General features: G+C 41.7%; 1 protein-coding gene across 2 annotated transcripts; it reads left to right on the forward strand.

Annotated features, from left to right (window-relative positions):
* Positions 1–101: 101 nt before the first annotated feature.
* SARAF (store-operated calcium entry associated regulatory factor) lies at positions 102–15,242 on the forward strand. Of its 2 annotated transcripts, none has more exons than XM_027635600.1 (6): positions 102–244; positions 896–1,071; positions 2,323–2,713; positions 5,478–5,586; positions 7,348–7,466; positions 7,973–15,242. In XM_027635600.1, the coding sequence occupies exons 1-6, from the start codon at positions 166–168 to the stop codon at positions 7,996–7,998; spliced, it is 900 nt and encodes a 299-aa protein (XP_027491401.1). In that variant the 5' UTR covers positions 102–165; the 3' UTR covers positions 7,999–15,242. The 2 variants fall into 2 exon arrangements, with proteins under 2 accessions (XP_027491401.1, XP_027491400.1); XM_027635599.1 differs by having other exon boundaries at positions 109–244; positions 7,345–7,466.
* Positions 15,243–15,595: the final 353 nt, after the last annotated feature.

Below are 15,595 nucleotides of genomic sequence, written 5' to 3' on the forward strand. Positions count from 1 at the left end.
AGTCGCGAGACGGCGGCCCCGCCCTATAGGCGAAGCGCGGGAAGCGCCGCGCCCTCGCCGCCTATTGGCCCCACGGACTTCTGGGGGCGTGGCACAGAGAGAAGCCCCGCCCCTTCCTCTGTGTTCCCCCCGCCGGGGCGGACGGTGACGTAGTTTAGCGCTGTCATGGCGGCCGCCACCGCTCACCTCCTGCTGCTCCTGCTCTGCGCCGCCGCCGGCCCCGCGCTGGGCTGGGACCGCCCGGGTGAGACCCGCAGGGGTAAACGGGGCTCAGCGCGGCCCCTGTCGCCTCTCCTGGCGCCGCCGCTGGTCCCTACGGGCCCGGCGCTGCGCAGCTATGCCGGGCTGGCGGCGGCGGCACAGGGGAAGGAGGGGTTGTGCCTGGGCCCGCGCCAGGAAGGCGTTTGTGTTGGGGTTCCCTTTAAGGCGGCTTGTGCCGCAGCAGTCATCCCGCTGTGCGATCGGGGGTGCTCTTATGCCTAAGAGGAGTAGCCCATAGCTGCCTCGGAAGGAAACGAGGGAAATGCCGTGTTTCCCTCTGCGCGTCTCGTGCTTGCGGGGGCTTTGTCTCCTGTAGAGAAGCAAGGCACTGCTTCGGTGTGTGTATGGTCAGTCGTGTCCTGAGAGGAGGCCCTTGTGGGAGGGGAAACGCACCTGGACAAGTGCTGACAAGTATTAGGAAGAATTTCTCCCCGTGATTACACATTGGAATGAGCTGCCCAGGGAGGTGGTGGAGTCACTGTCCTTGGAGGTGTTTAAAGAAAAACTGCATGTGGCACTTGGTGCCATGGTCGAGTTGACGTGGTGTTCAGCCATGGGCTGGACTCGGTGATCTCAGAGGTCTTTTCCAACCCAGTTAATGCCATGGTTCTGACGTTTGTGCTCCCCGTTTCAGGGAAGGTTCTGCTGAGGGACGTACAGGCGCTCACTCTCCACAGAGGGCAGTACACGACGTCCCGGCGGACACCTGCGGTCCCGCAGCTGCAGTGCACGGGAGGCAGTGCGGGGTGTTCCCGCGTCCCTGAGGTGGTTCAGTGTTACAACAAAGGTTGGGATGGCTATGATGTACAGGTAACTGTTTAAAACTTGTTAAACTGTTAATGAAATCATCTTCCCCCACACTCGGTAATTTCTGAAGAAGAAAAGAACTAGGGTGTCAGTTCAGTTTGCTTTTTGTTAGATGGCCTTTGATGACTAAAACTTAACCTAAATACTTCTAGGCTTGCATTTTCCAGAACTACGGTATGTATATGTTTGAAATATCCTTGAAGGTGCTGATGTAAAAACACAGCACAGCGAACCTTCATTGGTTTTAAATAAAATAGTGCTTGAGTTTATAAAATCAAACTCTGGCAAACCTCAGAGGATGCTCTTGGAATTGATATTGCTGTGTGGATTTCCATTTTTTATTAGAGTGGAAAGGGATTATAAATAGTTGCTTCACTTCAGCTCTACCTTTTAAACACTAAGTTTTGGGCTTGCGTGACTTCCTCTTGCACCTTAGGATGTGAGTGCTTGTCAGGAAGTAGTCACAGCTCTTTTTTTTGTTAGCTGTTACCTAAGCTCCTGTCAGTAGATAACCAGGAATCAAGGCTGAAGGTGAGTGTTAAAACTGACACAGTACTGTAAAAGAACAGTCAAATTTGAATTGACAGTTGGTACTGCTGTCCTGAATTATTAATTTAGAAATTACTACTTTTTTTATTTCCTCTCCAAAATATGTGTCACTTGCAGTTAGAGATGGTAAGTTTAGGTACCTCAAGGAAACATGAGGCTGAAGAATCCACATATATTCGACTCCAGAGTCTGCAGTAGGATTTTAAGTGTTGGATTTGAATGCCTAATGATGTCTGTCCCAGTTTCTTTTGGTTTCTGCATGGACACAAACTGAATTGGGTGCACTGGATTTCAGGATCACATGTTGTGTTTTTGTAGCTGCCATCAGGTTTACACAGGACAGGCATTTATTAAGTAACTGTTGCACAGGGTATAGCATATTTTTAGAAGTATTGCTTTATCTAAAGAAGGAATATTTGAAAAACCTGTCCAGTGAAGAAAAACAAAATCTTCCAGAGTCGTAACTCTTTAGTGTTCTGAAAGATCAGAATTTTTTTTCAAGTTGTAGGGTTTAAAAATCATCTTTAGTTAACATCAAATTCCTACTCCTTTTCAAAATAAGTGCTCAGAAATTTCATACCCTGTGGCCCCTTTGATAGTTTGTTAGCAATCACAGCTTTATTTCAGAGCATCTTTGGGGAAGCAGACAGGTATTTTAATGTCTTGAGCAGAAGATTTTACTTTGTATTGTGTTTATTTTTTCAGTGGCAGTGCAAAGCAGACTTGGACAAAGCCTACCGCTTTGGACACACAGAAGTGAGCTGTGAAGGCTTCGATTACCCGGATGATCCTTACATCTTGAGAGGCTCCTGTAGTTTGCTGTTCAGGCTAGAGCTGACTGAGGAAGGTGAAAGGAAGGTGAAGACCTCTGGAAGCTTTGGTTCTAGCTATTATCAGTCAAGGCAAGATTCTTCTGATTCTGGTTCTGGAGTGATTGTTGTAATAGTTCTTCTTGCTCTTGCTTTTGGAGTATACAAGTTCTTCCTCAGCAATCAGCAGCCTCAGGAGAGTCCCGGTGACAGTGATGGATTCGCGAGGCCGTTCTGGCAGAGTCAGCAGGCACCTCCTCCTCCTGGCTTTAAGTCCAGCTTCACAGGTAGGGCCCTGACCTGTTCTCTGTACTCAAAAGAGCAAGCAGGGTTATACTGTTTTATCTACAGTAGGAGCAGGTGGGACCAACTTAAAACCAGAGCATTTGCAGTTGACTCTGCTGATTTGGCTGCAGAACCTGCAGCCAGCTTTGTGTTCTGTTCTTTGTTCAAAAGAGAAAATAAGAACTTGGTTTTCCACAGGCTTTCAGGGCAGCTGTGCAGCAAGCTGCCCTTTGAACCTTTGAAAATCCATCTCCCCATGCTCTGCAAGTGTTCTTTTCATACCCTGTGAAATAGGAGGATTATGACAGGGAGAATAATTTTCATAGGTAATCTGGAAGAGAGAATGGTCTTATGCACCCAGAAGCAAACCCATTCCAAAGAGGTGCTTTGAAACCTTACAGAAGGATCTTTCAGCACTGATTTCATTCACAAAGCAGTTAATGGAGTTGAGTATCATATACCAGTCCTCTGTTTAACAGGTGCTTCAGTGTAGTTCCAGCAGCTGAAAGATTTGATTCCCAGAACAGAGAACTGTGCCTATGAACTGGCATTAGAGGTGCCTCATCTCAATCTCACGTGGGGCCTTTCATCTGAAGTTGTAAGCAAAAGATAAGCAATGACAAGGGTGCTGCTAGGAAAGGGTGCACTTTTTCTTCTCCCAGAAAACTGATGACTTCTTTCACTTAATAAATGGTCTTCCTTAGGCAGTCACAGTGTCTGAGGAACATAAACGTTGCTCATCTGGTGTCTGACCAACTGATTTAACCCTCTGCACGTGCAAGCTGCTCACAGCATTGAAACTTGAATTATATTCTCACAAGTTACGTTTTTGTTTGGTTTTTTTTTTGTGAGATAGAGAAGGGGTTTTAGCAAGAAAATATATAGCAAGGATTAAGTTTACTTAGAAGTTTGTATTTTAGTAATGCTTATTAATGGTTTCTTCAAGTTTTGCTCAAGCAGCTTGGCCAACAGAGAGTGCAGTGTAACTCTTTGGGATACCCTTGTGCAGGGCATGCCCAGCAGAAACATTCAGACGTACCTGCAGCAGAAAATTAAAGGGATTCTGCTTCCATATTACTGTTGGCTTTGCAAACTGGTTTCCATGTAGTTATTTCAAGCTGTCTTTCTATGCTGCATGTGCATCAGTGACCCTGTGTGGGCACTTGCCATTGGCATTACTGTGGTAGTCAGTAGAGCCCTGGTCATAAGACAGGGCTCTGTCATACTGGACACAGGCAAAACAGTGAAGAGTTACTTTCATTTTTTTCTGTCCTGTTCCTTGTTGATTAATTGCACCAATTGTTACGCTATTTCATTGCATTTAATGTCTGCCTTATATTCTGGCAGCAGAGCAAAAGCACATCTCTGAGTGTGTATGTCCATGTGTTCCCAGGAAGGTATTAATCTTTGGAAATCCAGACAGTAATGGAAAACAATGTTCATGTATTACTGTTAATATTTAGTTTGCCTCATTTTAAATCCTGTTAACATGCAGAGTGTGTCCTGTGAAACTAGTTTAGCCATCCTATCTTAATAAAATTCTGCTTTCTCTCTGTTGGTTTGACATGATTCTTAATGTTTGCTCTAGATATTTCAGCAAAAAATGACTCAGTTTTCTGAGTCAACGTTCAGTCACGGTGCTTTTGAACAAATGAGTTGGTCCATCTCTGATTAACATTGTTTTTACAGTAAAGGAAGTAATTTTTTTTTTGGTTCAAATCAGCATAACTGATATATCACTCCAGTGAGAGTTTATCTTTCTCTCCATGCATTCAAAATGAAATTCAACATCAAATCCAATGCAGACTGAAAACTGATTATTTCATACCAGTTTGAAGACAAACCAGACCTTCTATAACTTTTACTTTCATTATCTCTGGTCTGTTTTTTTGGGTGGGCATGTTTCAGGGAGACTCTAATGTTATCTTCCTTGCTTTTTATACTTCCTTATGTGTTAAGCCTGTGGTTGAGCTTATTCTTGCATTTCTGTTTTTCTCTAGACTAGAAAATTATTCTACTTTGAGGTTGTCTTTTCTGTTTTTATTTCTAAATGGAAGACATTCAGTTCTGACTCAGAACCTCATGTTATGCAGTTCACATGTAAAAAATCTGTGACTCTCCTTCCCCCACAACCTACTTGATATGCTTGCAGTTTCATCAAGGTATTTGTCAAGCTTGGTGACTCATGCATAACAAAAACTTTGCAATGTGATTGCAGTTAACATGCCTTTTGATAACAAATCCCAGACTAGGATTAGCAGGAACAATACAAGTAATGTTAGCCATTACACTGAGCCACTGTGACTCAAATGGTGCAGCTGTGCTGATTGAGATTAGAAGCTGTATGTCTTTGTGGTTTGCTCACTTTGTAGTCTTACCTATTTGATTTCTGCTCCTGTGTCTGCCTCTGGCCTGGTATGTGACCTTCAGATTATTCTTTCTTCCTTTCCTTTTCTATTTTTAATCTTACTTGTCTGTTTATAGATCAGCAGGCAGGGACTTTCCATGTTTTGTGAATGTCAGGGCTGTTAGATGGGGTGGAAGTAGATTTTTAACATAAAACTCCTCAAAGCAGTGTTCATTTCTGTGTTTTTCCCTGCTTTCTGAAATGTGAGGCCTCTCAAGTTAAGCTTGATCAAGAATCTACTGGAATTAGGAAGAGCTTTTCTAATTTTCCATTATCTTTAACAGGAGAGAATCTTGTTGCAACAGCTGGTCTGAGCTTTAGGCTACTAACTGATGTTTCCTGTTTTTGTTTTGTTTAAGATGACAATAGCTTTGGAACTCATTCCCATCATGGAACCCATTCAGGACCAGGATTTTGGACTGGATTAGGAGCAGGAGGCTTGCTAGGCTACTTGGCAGGCAGTCACAGGTAAAACATCCATCTATCAGATTTTAAGTATTTAAGCTTTCAGAAGGTATGCCATATGCTGTGTTGACATTGTTTCTAAGCTTTCAGGCCTGTGTCATTAAAGCTATAAAATCCTACCACTAGCAGAATTTTGAGGAGCTATCTCTAGCTCAGCATCAGAGACATTATAAGCACATTTCTGGGGAAGAACTGGGAGGACTGAGGTACTTCATTCTGCTTTTAATTACCCTGACCTGGCATAATGGCCTGCAAATTTAAATGGAGCTTTTAAACAATCTACCTTAAAACAATCTGCCTTAAAACACAGATAGTTTTATGCTTAATATGACTATCTGTAGATAGGTCTCTTCTATCAGTGTCATCTCTCCTGAAGTCAGTCTGTATGGCAGCTGCTCTTATGTGATACTCAGTGTGATTAGATTAAACAGCCTTTAATCTTCAGTCTCCCAATGGCCCACGTGTGGAAATCCAAGAGGTCTGGTTTTCCAGAGGACGTGTAGGTCTTATGTAAGTTGCATTTTGAAAAAACATAACATAAACAGCATTCAAAAGCAGTTTTGTGCTGGAGTAACCATCTGCTGGTCATATTTACTCAACACTGTTAGGCATTTAAAATGCATTGGTTTCAGTGTAGGAGTTTGGTGCCATTTTAGGCTTTACTGGAGAAAATATGTGACTCCTTCAGGGAATCTTTAGAGTCCAAGTGGTTTTCTCTTTTTCTTGAATAACTGCATGTGTATTGAGTCTATTCCTGTAGCAATGTGGCAATGTAACAGATTAAATATAACCATATACCTTTTCTTATATTGAAAGTTTGAGAGTAAGATAATATGGACAGGAGTGTGTTAAAGCATCTTATTGTAAAGTTGTTGAGATTTTTTTTGTTATTTTTTGTAATAACAGAAGCCTTGTATTAACTCTACTAGCAATTCTTAAAAGGTAAAATGTGTTAAAGGTTTTATTGTCTTAGTATTTCTTAAGTTGAAATACATGATCCTTGTGCTTAAGCATTGTATTTATGTAGTATCTACAAACAGGTTAGTTAATTGATTTCCACCCCCTCCCCATTTCCATAGCCACATCTTATTGTTCAGGATTAGAGACCTAACTGAATAAGTCCAGATACATGAACAAGCTTCCTAACTTGGGCTTCTTTTCTTTTAAAACAGTCTTTGGTCCACTATTATTTAATTTGATTTTTTTTTTTTAAATTATGTGCCTCAAAATGCTGGTGCCAGAAAGTGTGAGACAGTTCTTTGTCCATTTCAGCAGCAGGAAATCCCATATCCATGGAAGCAAATAAATTAAATCAGTGAGTCAAAGATCGTGATATGTTGGAGTTAATGATACAACCTGTTCAAAATAGTTAACAGAAGGATGTTTTCTCTTGGCTGACATGGCTGGGATGTAGGTGTTGCCAAAATGCATTTAAGCTTCTGATGTCAAATTTCTTCTCTTGTCTGATAGAATCTAAGGTCAGAATTTCAGAGGGAAAACTTTCCTCATTTGCAGTTGATAGAATTGCTTATTTTTATGAATGAGGTTTAATTTCATTTTGGAATTCTACAGGTGATATTATAACAACACTGGATATCCTTGTTCTCAACATGTAAATACGTTCAATAGGGGGATTTCCAGATTTGAAACAACTGCCTGTTTACAGTTTTCCTCAGTGCTGCAGTTGTCTTGTTTGGAATAGTATCTTCTTAATTTTTCATAACATCACTAATGAATCTTTTTTTCTACTCTGTCTCACAGCAGAGCGCAGCCACGTTCCCCATATTACAGTATGTGGACAGATCCCACAGCTGCACCTCCTATGAATGAGCACTCAAGCAATTCCACACAAGGTAGCAGTTCAGGAACAAGAACTGCTTCTGGTAAGGCAAAACACCTTTGCATCTCCTGAAGCTCGAGAGACTTTGACCTATCAAAAATATGCAGACATTAGTTGAGATTCAGCAAACATTCTTTGTTTTATTTTATGAATTGGTGTAGTTGGGCATGTAACCATGTCCTTTATTTCTGTTTCCTGTGGAAGTAGGGCAGCATTGTGGGGCATGAAACTCCCCACAGGTGTATGGTGGGCATGGTACCACCGGTATTGGGTTTGTCTTCAGTGGCAAGGTGCATTAGTTTAAGGCTTTCCCTTCTGGTGCACATTATACATGCTCTTCTCTAGCAAACGTGAACAAGCATGTTCTCTGTAGAATGCAGGTTGTCTAATCTGCAAGAACAGTTTTCAGACCAGTCAGCCCACAGTTGGTTGCTGTTCTACTTCATGTGAATATGTGTACCTTGTCTCCCTTGCCACCTTTAGCCCTTTTAGAACTAGAGAGTTCAGTGGAAAGGCTGTAGTGGAGCTGACATTTTTTTTTCTTTGCAGGCTTTGGGGGCACAAAACGAAGATGAAATCCTTGACGTTATTACATCGGAGTCATTGAACTGAATCTTCCTGTGCACTCGTATTTATTTTATTAATAGTAGGTTTCAGAAGGGAATGTGAAGTATGAAAGACTAGGCAAAAAGATCCTTTCTTTCGTTGTGGAAATGTGGACTCTCACTGCTGTGTAAGATATCACAAGTCCTGGAACATCCACTGTTTCAAATCAGCAGCGTCTCATACAGAATAAACTCATCCAAGTTAAGAAAAATGATGTTACAGTGACTGTATATCTGACTGTACTTGAGGGATTATGGCAATGATAGCCTTACCAGATTTTTTAACAAGTAGCTTGCTATTCATGTTCTGGGCTTAATTTCATTTGATCTAGAATTTCTGACGTATTTTTTCCACCTCTTTCTTGGTAGGCCAGCATCCACCTGATACCTAAGGAGTGCTGCTCTTTGAAGCTACTTTTGTTCGTCATTGTAGAATTCACGTGAACTTTACTGTAGGTGCAGTCAGCTACTCAGATAAGTGTTGCAGTTTTTCCTCAGTGGAAAAGAGTAAAACTGTATATAGAGAGACTAACATTAATATGTTTGTATCTGTGATGTGTGACTGTTGGAGCTAAAATTTGCAGATTTGAGGATGCTCCATGTTTCAGAGCTTATCCAAGGTGACTGTGCAAACCTGGGGGATTTTGCGTATAAATTAGGGGGGAAGTAAATAAGTAACCTGAAAAGAGACAAGATGGTTTTTCTCTAATTTGAACCTTTTTCTGGAAGACTGAGATAATTTAAATTCAGGTGATAGCAGACATTTTGCCAGCAGAGGCCACAGACTTTGCTTTTAATGGTAGATGTTGGCAGTGCTGTGAAAACTTCTGATGTGAATGGTCTGTCCTGCTGGATGACCTGTCCATGACACAGTAAACCAAAGGTGCTTATTGCAAAGGGAAGGGAGCATTCTTAATCCAGAGCTGGTAGAATCTCTAGAGCACAGCAGACCTTGATACTAAGCAAAAAAGAAAATTGAATGTCTGACAGGATGGAAACTTTACCCAGTATACTTTTTCAAAACAAAGTGCTGTTAAAGAGTGGGAAGCAGAGAGGCTTTATTCTGTGATGATATTTTGGGGGCTCTGAGAAGTATCATACAGTTCTTGTGTGATTGACACTGCCCTGGGAGAGGCATTGCTGAAAAGAAAGCAGAGAAATTTCTCAGGATTGTGGGAAGAGGGCAAGAGTGAAAAATGGGCTGCTTGACCCCCAGGTCTTCTCCAGAGCTCATCCTAATAGAGTGTAGAAGTATGGTGTGCACAGGTTTTGTATGCTGGCAGCAGAAGGAGGAGCATAGCTTTCAGCCTTGTGGAAAGTAAGGTGTCTGGGAATTGATATTAACTATTACAGTGAAAGCAAAGCACTGCTTTGCTGATACAAGTTGCACCTCCACAAGGAGATATAGCAGGTCTGGTTAGTTTCTAAGAAAGTGACTTCAGCATAACTGCTCTGAAAGCAGCTATGAGTACAGAAAAAATTGGCTCATATGATTATGCCCAAGCTCAATGTCTGGCTTACTCAAACAAAAGAAAACCAAAGAAGAAAACAAAAACAAAATAAACAAGCAAACAAAACCATCAAAAAACACAGAAGTCTGTATGAAGTCAACAGAAGCTATGAAAAAGTGCTTGCACTGAAAATGTTATTTTGAAAATATCAAATGAAAATTGATAACTTGAGGGTAAAATGGCTGTTTGCTTCTCAGAGCTGCCTGAGGGTTGGGGAAAAATAACTGCATTAACAATCTGCATTATGAACCTAAAAACAAAAAGGGAATCCCTTACTGATGGCCTGTTAGAAAGTTCTGCTTTTTATGAGAAGTAGTATATGGTAAATCTCTTACCTTTTTGAAAAAGTGTAGCAAAATAATGCATTTTAAATGTGGAGTTTTTACTTATTTCTAAGTGTATTCAGGTTGAAACTTGTCACAGTCAATATTCTCTTTGCCAGCTAATTACCTAACAATGAAACTGGATTTTTGCTAACTGGGTAGTTTGAAGCTGAAGTTAGCTCTCAAATTACAATGTGCTATGAAATGTTTTAGACAATGTTTTCATATGTATTTATAGTTTCTGCATGAAATGTGATTTGATACGTGAACCTGATGAATACTGAATACAGTTTCCAAATCTGTAGGATATTTTTGCCCTTGCCTTTGATAATGAAATAAGTGAATAAGGAGTACTTTAGTCTTTTAAGCATTATCTTGAGGCTTGCAGGGATGGTGTGTTCTGTTTTGTCAGAGTTGTCTGTCTCCATCCACTTCCCGGGTGGTGTAATATCATCCTTTACCCCCAGACCCAGAGTGGGTAAGCTGTATGTTGTTTCAATAAAATAAAACAATTCTGGGAATAGAGTTATTATACTGATTGGATTTTCAATAACAAAATACTGAACACTGTAAGGAATTAAATGCTTTCTTGTAAATCATGGTTTTGGATCTGAGTCTACAGAAAAGCTCTGTTATGTCAAGTTCCTGGTTTTAGAAGGTGATGAGCTGAACCTTTCAAAAGAATTTCTAATCACTGCTGTTCCTGGTTGTATATGTAGCAGAACTCTACACTGGTATAGCCTAAGCTGACATCAACTTCTTACACAGAGAATTTGTTACTGCTGGATAGGGCCCTGGTCTACAGATAAAGGCAGTTCAACTTCTTGGCTGTTGTAAAGTAGGGTTAAACAGAGGCCTGCAAATTCTGTTACCAGTGTTTCCTTGGTCAAACATAAGGGATGTTGCTGATGCTCCTGAATGAAAAGAACTTGTGGAAGGCAGCTTAGAGTTCATACTTGTGCGAGGCCTTGAGCTTCCTTCCTGAGCATCAGATCCGGAAGGTCCTAGTCTGTCTTCTGCTCCTAGGCAGGGTTTTGGCAGCATCTTCACACCAACTTCATAGTTGCAAGGCACATGTAAATGCTTAAACTGTAAAATGCTGTTGTAGATAATTGCAGTTCTATTTGGCATCTGGGACTAGTACTTCTCATACTCTGACAAGGCTTATATCCTCACACAAAGCTAAAGCTCATTACAGGAACGAAACTTCTGGTTTTACAGCTGACTTCCCCTGAAGCATGTGATGAAAGAAAAAAAAGATGCACAGAGATAAGCTTTTCTCTGTGCTGTTCTGTCTTGTGACTCAGCTCCCAGGTCAGATCTTGGCTAGTTCTGCAGACTGTTGCTACACACCTCACTTTTTTCCTAGGTGCCGTGTGTGTGTTAGACTTACCAGCAAGGCGAGATGGTAGGTTGTTGTTTTTAAAAGTAAAATTCTTCCATGATCATCACTTTATATCACTAAGTTCCAGAAGGGGAATCAAGCCAAGTGGCACAATTTCTAGCACTAAGAGTTGTTGCAGAGAGAAATTGCTGGAATAAAGTAGCAAGTGATGCCTGCCTGCATATGCAGCATTTGCACGTAAGACTGTTGTCCACTTAGCACCTATTACAAGTGCTGTATTTTTATCTCCTTAGTAAAGCAAATTAGTATTAGTTCTTAGTATTTTCAGTGTCCTATCAACTAGTGATTGCGGTACAGAAATAGCCCAGTTGCCTACGAACTAAAGTATGTGAGCAAAACCACAAAAATGCTAAAAAGTCTCACAGCAATGGAATCTGTACCAACGGACAATGCTGTTGTGTCTAATGAAACATAATGTCAGGTTCTCCTTCAATATCTATTGGGCCAGTTCAAGGTTGAGTACTGCGTGGGAGAGGCTCTTTATCACTCAGCATATTTTGGTGAAACCTTCCTCTGCAGCCAATTCTCTTGCTTTCCTAATATTGTATGTAAACGCAGTAGTCTTAACTTTCTGACACCTCTGTTTCTATTCCAGCTGTGATTTACCAGTGCTAATGAAAATAATCAGCTGACTACCTTTATGTGGCCTGTATATCTTATCTCCCACTGTCTTCCATCCTGTAGTTCCCTCTGTTCCTGGTGAGTGTCAATGTTTCTTTTACCAAGAAAGTGACGAGCATTTGCAAAAAGTGCACTGGGAATGGATGGAGTAGATGGAGTCAAAGTCAAGCAAGCAAACTGTCAGGCTGTGAACTGACCTGTGTGGGCAGTATGTCTGTGGAAAAAGTTTTTTTTAGCCTTCTGTCAGAGAAGCATTTTTGTCCAGGGTACAGTATTGGCAGCTGGTGATTGGAGCAGATTAAGGGCTCGTGAACTGGCAGCAAGGAGAAGACCTGAAAACATCCTCTGCATCCTACCTTAGGAATGACTCAAGACTTGTATAACCAGGAAGCTGGCCTAGGATGTGCTAGCTCAGCCACTCCACAGACATGCCATTGCAAATCCTGTAGGTAGATGTATGTTTAAAGATATCAGATCCTTCTGAAAAGGCCACAATGCTAGTGCCAAGCACAAGGAAGGGGACTTGTCCCTGCGTCCATGTTTCTTTCCCAATGCAGTGTGACTTGGAATGAACAGAGAAGGCCAGAAATGGAAAGAGCAGCAAGCAACCATGATGAAGGGTAGCAAGTTTACACCTGCACCAGCCAAAGCCAGGCTTGCAGGAGAAGCCTGTGTCCCGTTATGTCCTGCTTGTTCACTCTTCTGACATGACAGCAGGAAATACTAGGCAGCTCTAATAGCTGTTGTACTAGGATTATTTTACCGGGCTTAGAAGTTTATCCTGCATATCTAAAGAAATCCTACAAGCAATTAATTACTGGTAATTTGTATTGACACCTTTTGCTCTGAGGACCATCTAAGACATACCAGAATTCAGATTTCAAACTAGCCACTGCCAGTTTTGGTGGAGACGAATCATGTCTACGTAAAGACCAAGTTCTCTGAGTTATGGTACAAGGAACTTTAGCTCATTTACTGCATTTGCCTTGACTTCCCTGGCACCAAGATTCTTGTGCAGTCTTTGCTCTGCAGCTGTATATGGATGTCATTGTGCAGGATCCTGAGATTTAGCCTTGAGATCATAGCTCTGACATCATTGCCTGTTAGCCTTCCTCTCTATGCCTCCTGTGTCCTTGTAATTAGCATGTGGGGATGTGTTTATTGAGGCAGCACTGGAATTACCATCAATCCAGAATACCTTTTGCTGGTGCTTCTGCAGAATAATGGTAGTTACTCATCTTCTAGTCAACTCCTGTGGTCATTTTCCTGTCATTTAGCAGCTGTAAATGCATCACATCTGCTTTAATGGACAGAAAACAATTATAGTTGGGGGAAAAAGAAAAGAAAAAAAAGGTATAATGAATGTAGATGAAATGCTGAGTTGGAACAATTTTGCAGAGCTGACCTTCATGCTGGGATTACTTTATCAACATTCTTCCTCCAGGAGTTGGAGGAATACTTTATTGATGTGGATTTAAATAATTCCATCAGTGCTTTCTGCACCACTGGGGCAAGAGTGAGAGACTTAGAACTGTAACAGGTTTGGTGTTCGACAAAGTCTGGCCTGTTCAGGGGTCTTTGTAGTTTGATACACAGCTTGCAAAGAATTGGTAGCAGTAACAGGTGAAGTTAGATCAGTGCAGAAATTCATGTGGTTGCAGCATAGACAGAAACACTGATCTGTGCTGTTTCTGAAACCGAGGTAAAAATCAAGCTCCAGTCAGCCTGAAACAGCTCAGAAAGTTTTACTTGTCTTAGCTTTGAGTCAAGAAGATCCCATTCAGCACAAATTGTCATCTGCTGCTGACACCTACTGTCAGCAGTGAAGTGCTCTTTCCCTTAGGGAGGCAAACCATGTGTCCACATCCTGACTATTAGAAAACCAGCCAGGCCCCCTGGGTCATAGTGCAGTGTGATTCTGTCTTGGCAAGCTCAGGTGGTTAATTCTACATGCTCTCCTCCATAACAGGTGGAAGGATTTATTTCCTTTTTAACAAGGAGTTGGGGACTAGGCTGTAACTAAGTGAATGTGTATAGAGCTGAAACAGTGCAAACATAAGTGATGGGAGGAAGACCACACTTGATTCAGGTAATCCAGTTTTACTTGAGATACTAATACATTCCCTTTAGCTCAGGTGATGTAGCTGCTAAAGAAAACTTAGTGTTTGGGCAGATACTGGCTTTTACATTGCAAAGCTGCTTTGGATATAGCCGAGAAACAGAATTCTCTGCAGCAGCTGAGAGAGAAACCCAGCACAAACCATCTCCAACGGGATTCAGCCATAGCAGAGTAGGGAGCAAAGAGTCCTAGACAGGAACCAGATAGTGTTTCTAGCCTGAACTTGCTACCGAGGCATCTGTTCCTCTCCAGTCTTTGTTTGCTTAAGCACCTGAGAGGCCTCATGGAGCAATGAGTGCTACCACTTAGCCTCAGCTTGGCAGACCTCCAAGCCAAGAGGCTGTGGCTGAGGGAGGATTGTATTTGATGACCTTTGGACAGCATGTCAGGAGAGTTGCGGGAAGACAGCTGAGCTACAGGAATGTTTTATGCCCTGGAATGACAAATAAAGCAAGGGTATGGAACAGTCAGCAAAAGAGAGCTTTAAAAAGAGATGTAGAATGCTCTGATGGAGCCAGTCAGCACATGGAAGGGTGTTCTTGTGCACTGTGGCTGCAGCACGCTGAAGGAGCTGCATCCCCTAGTCTACATGTGGCTCATGAAGACCCTGTATTAATTCAGCTGCTGGGTCAGGTGTCCTGACTGTTCTCTTACTCACCTCCCAAATGCACGGCCTAACCATACATCTTCACAATCTTGCCAGGTCAGAGATAAGGTGCACCTCAAAACACAGGCCTGATTTATGAAACTTCCTACAGCAGCATGTTTTAAAGGCCAAAACTAAAGATGAGAAGGAAGCAATTGGGTGATTTTACATAAAAACAACACGTCAGTGATTGAGCCATTACATGACTTCTGGCTCAAAAATCCCAAGGACTTGAATTCCAGAAGCAGAAGGTTTTAATGGCCTCCATCAGAGTTGGGGTACTGGGGTAGGCAGAGCTGTCCTCCAAGGCAGTATGATAGCTCTTACACCATTATCTATAGGGATAAGGATCTACTTATCCTAGGCACAGCTTCTAGCACAGAAGGGTAACACTGACTGAAAAACTCTTTGTCCAGTACAGTTTACTGAAATTCTGCAAACAGCATAGCTCTAATTGCACTAAAGCATTTGTTGGTGTAGGGGGAAGAGAGTACGGATATTTTGTGTTCCTGTCCCAATATATGTTCTTGGTAAAAAATTTAAATGTAGACCAAACTTCTGAATAAAGTTATCATAGTTGTCATTAGCATTTCTGTTAGACTGATGATTTCAATAAGCAGTTGTTCTTGCTGCATTCAGGCATCTTTGCACTTTGCAGACAAGACTGCTAAAGAAGTGTTAATTTCTTAAAGTGCAGGACAAGGGCAGGTAACATGACTTGTCTTCCAGGAAAGTTCATGTATGAAACATGGATGTTAAGAATTTCATGTTTTCTTGTCTCAGTAAGTGGCAAGATTTCCAGCTGAAATCAGGAGAAAGGTGCAGTCAACATATCAGACAACCAACATTTTTACTGAGCATCGTAAATAAACAAAAACCCAATTATTAATTAATCATTTGTGTTTCAAGAGATGGAGCTCTGTGCTATATTACAGCATGTGC

Source organism: Corapipo altera, unplaced genomic scaffold, assembly GCF_003945725.1.
Source record: "Corapipo altera isolate COAL_440 unplaced genomic scaffold, ASM394572v1 22b, whole genome shotgun sequence".
Classification (NCBI taxonomy): Eukaryota; Metazoa; Chordata; class Aves; order Passeriformes; family Pipridae; genus Corapipo; species Corapipo altera.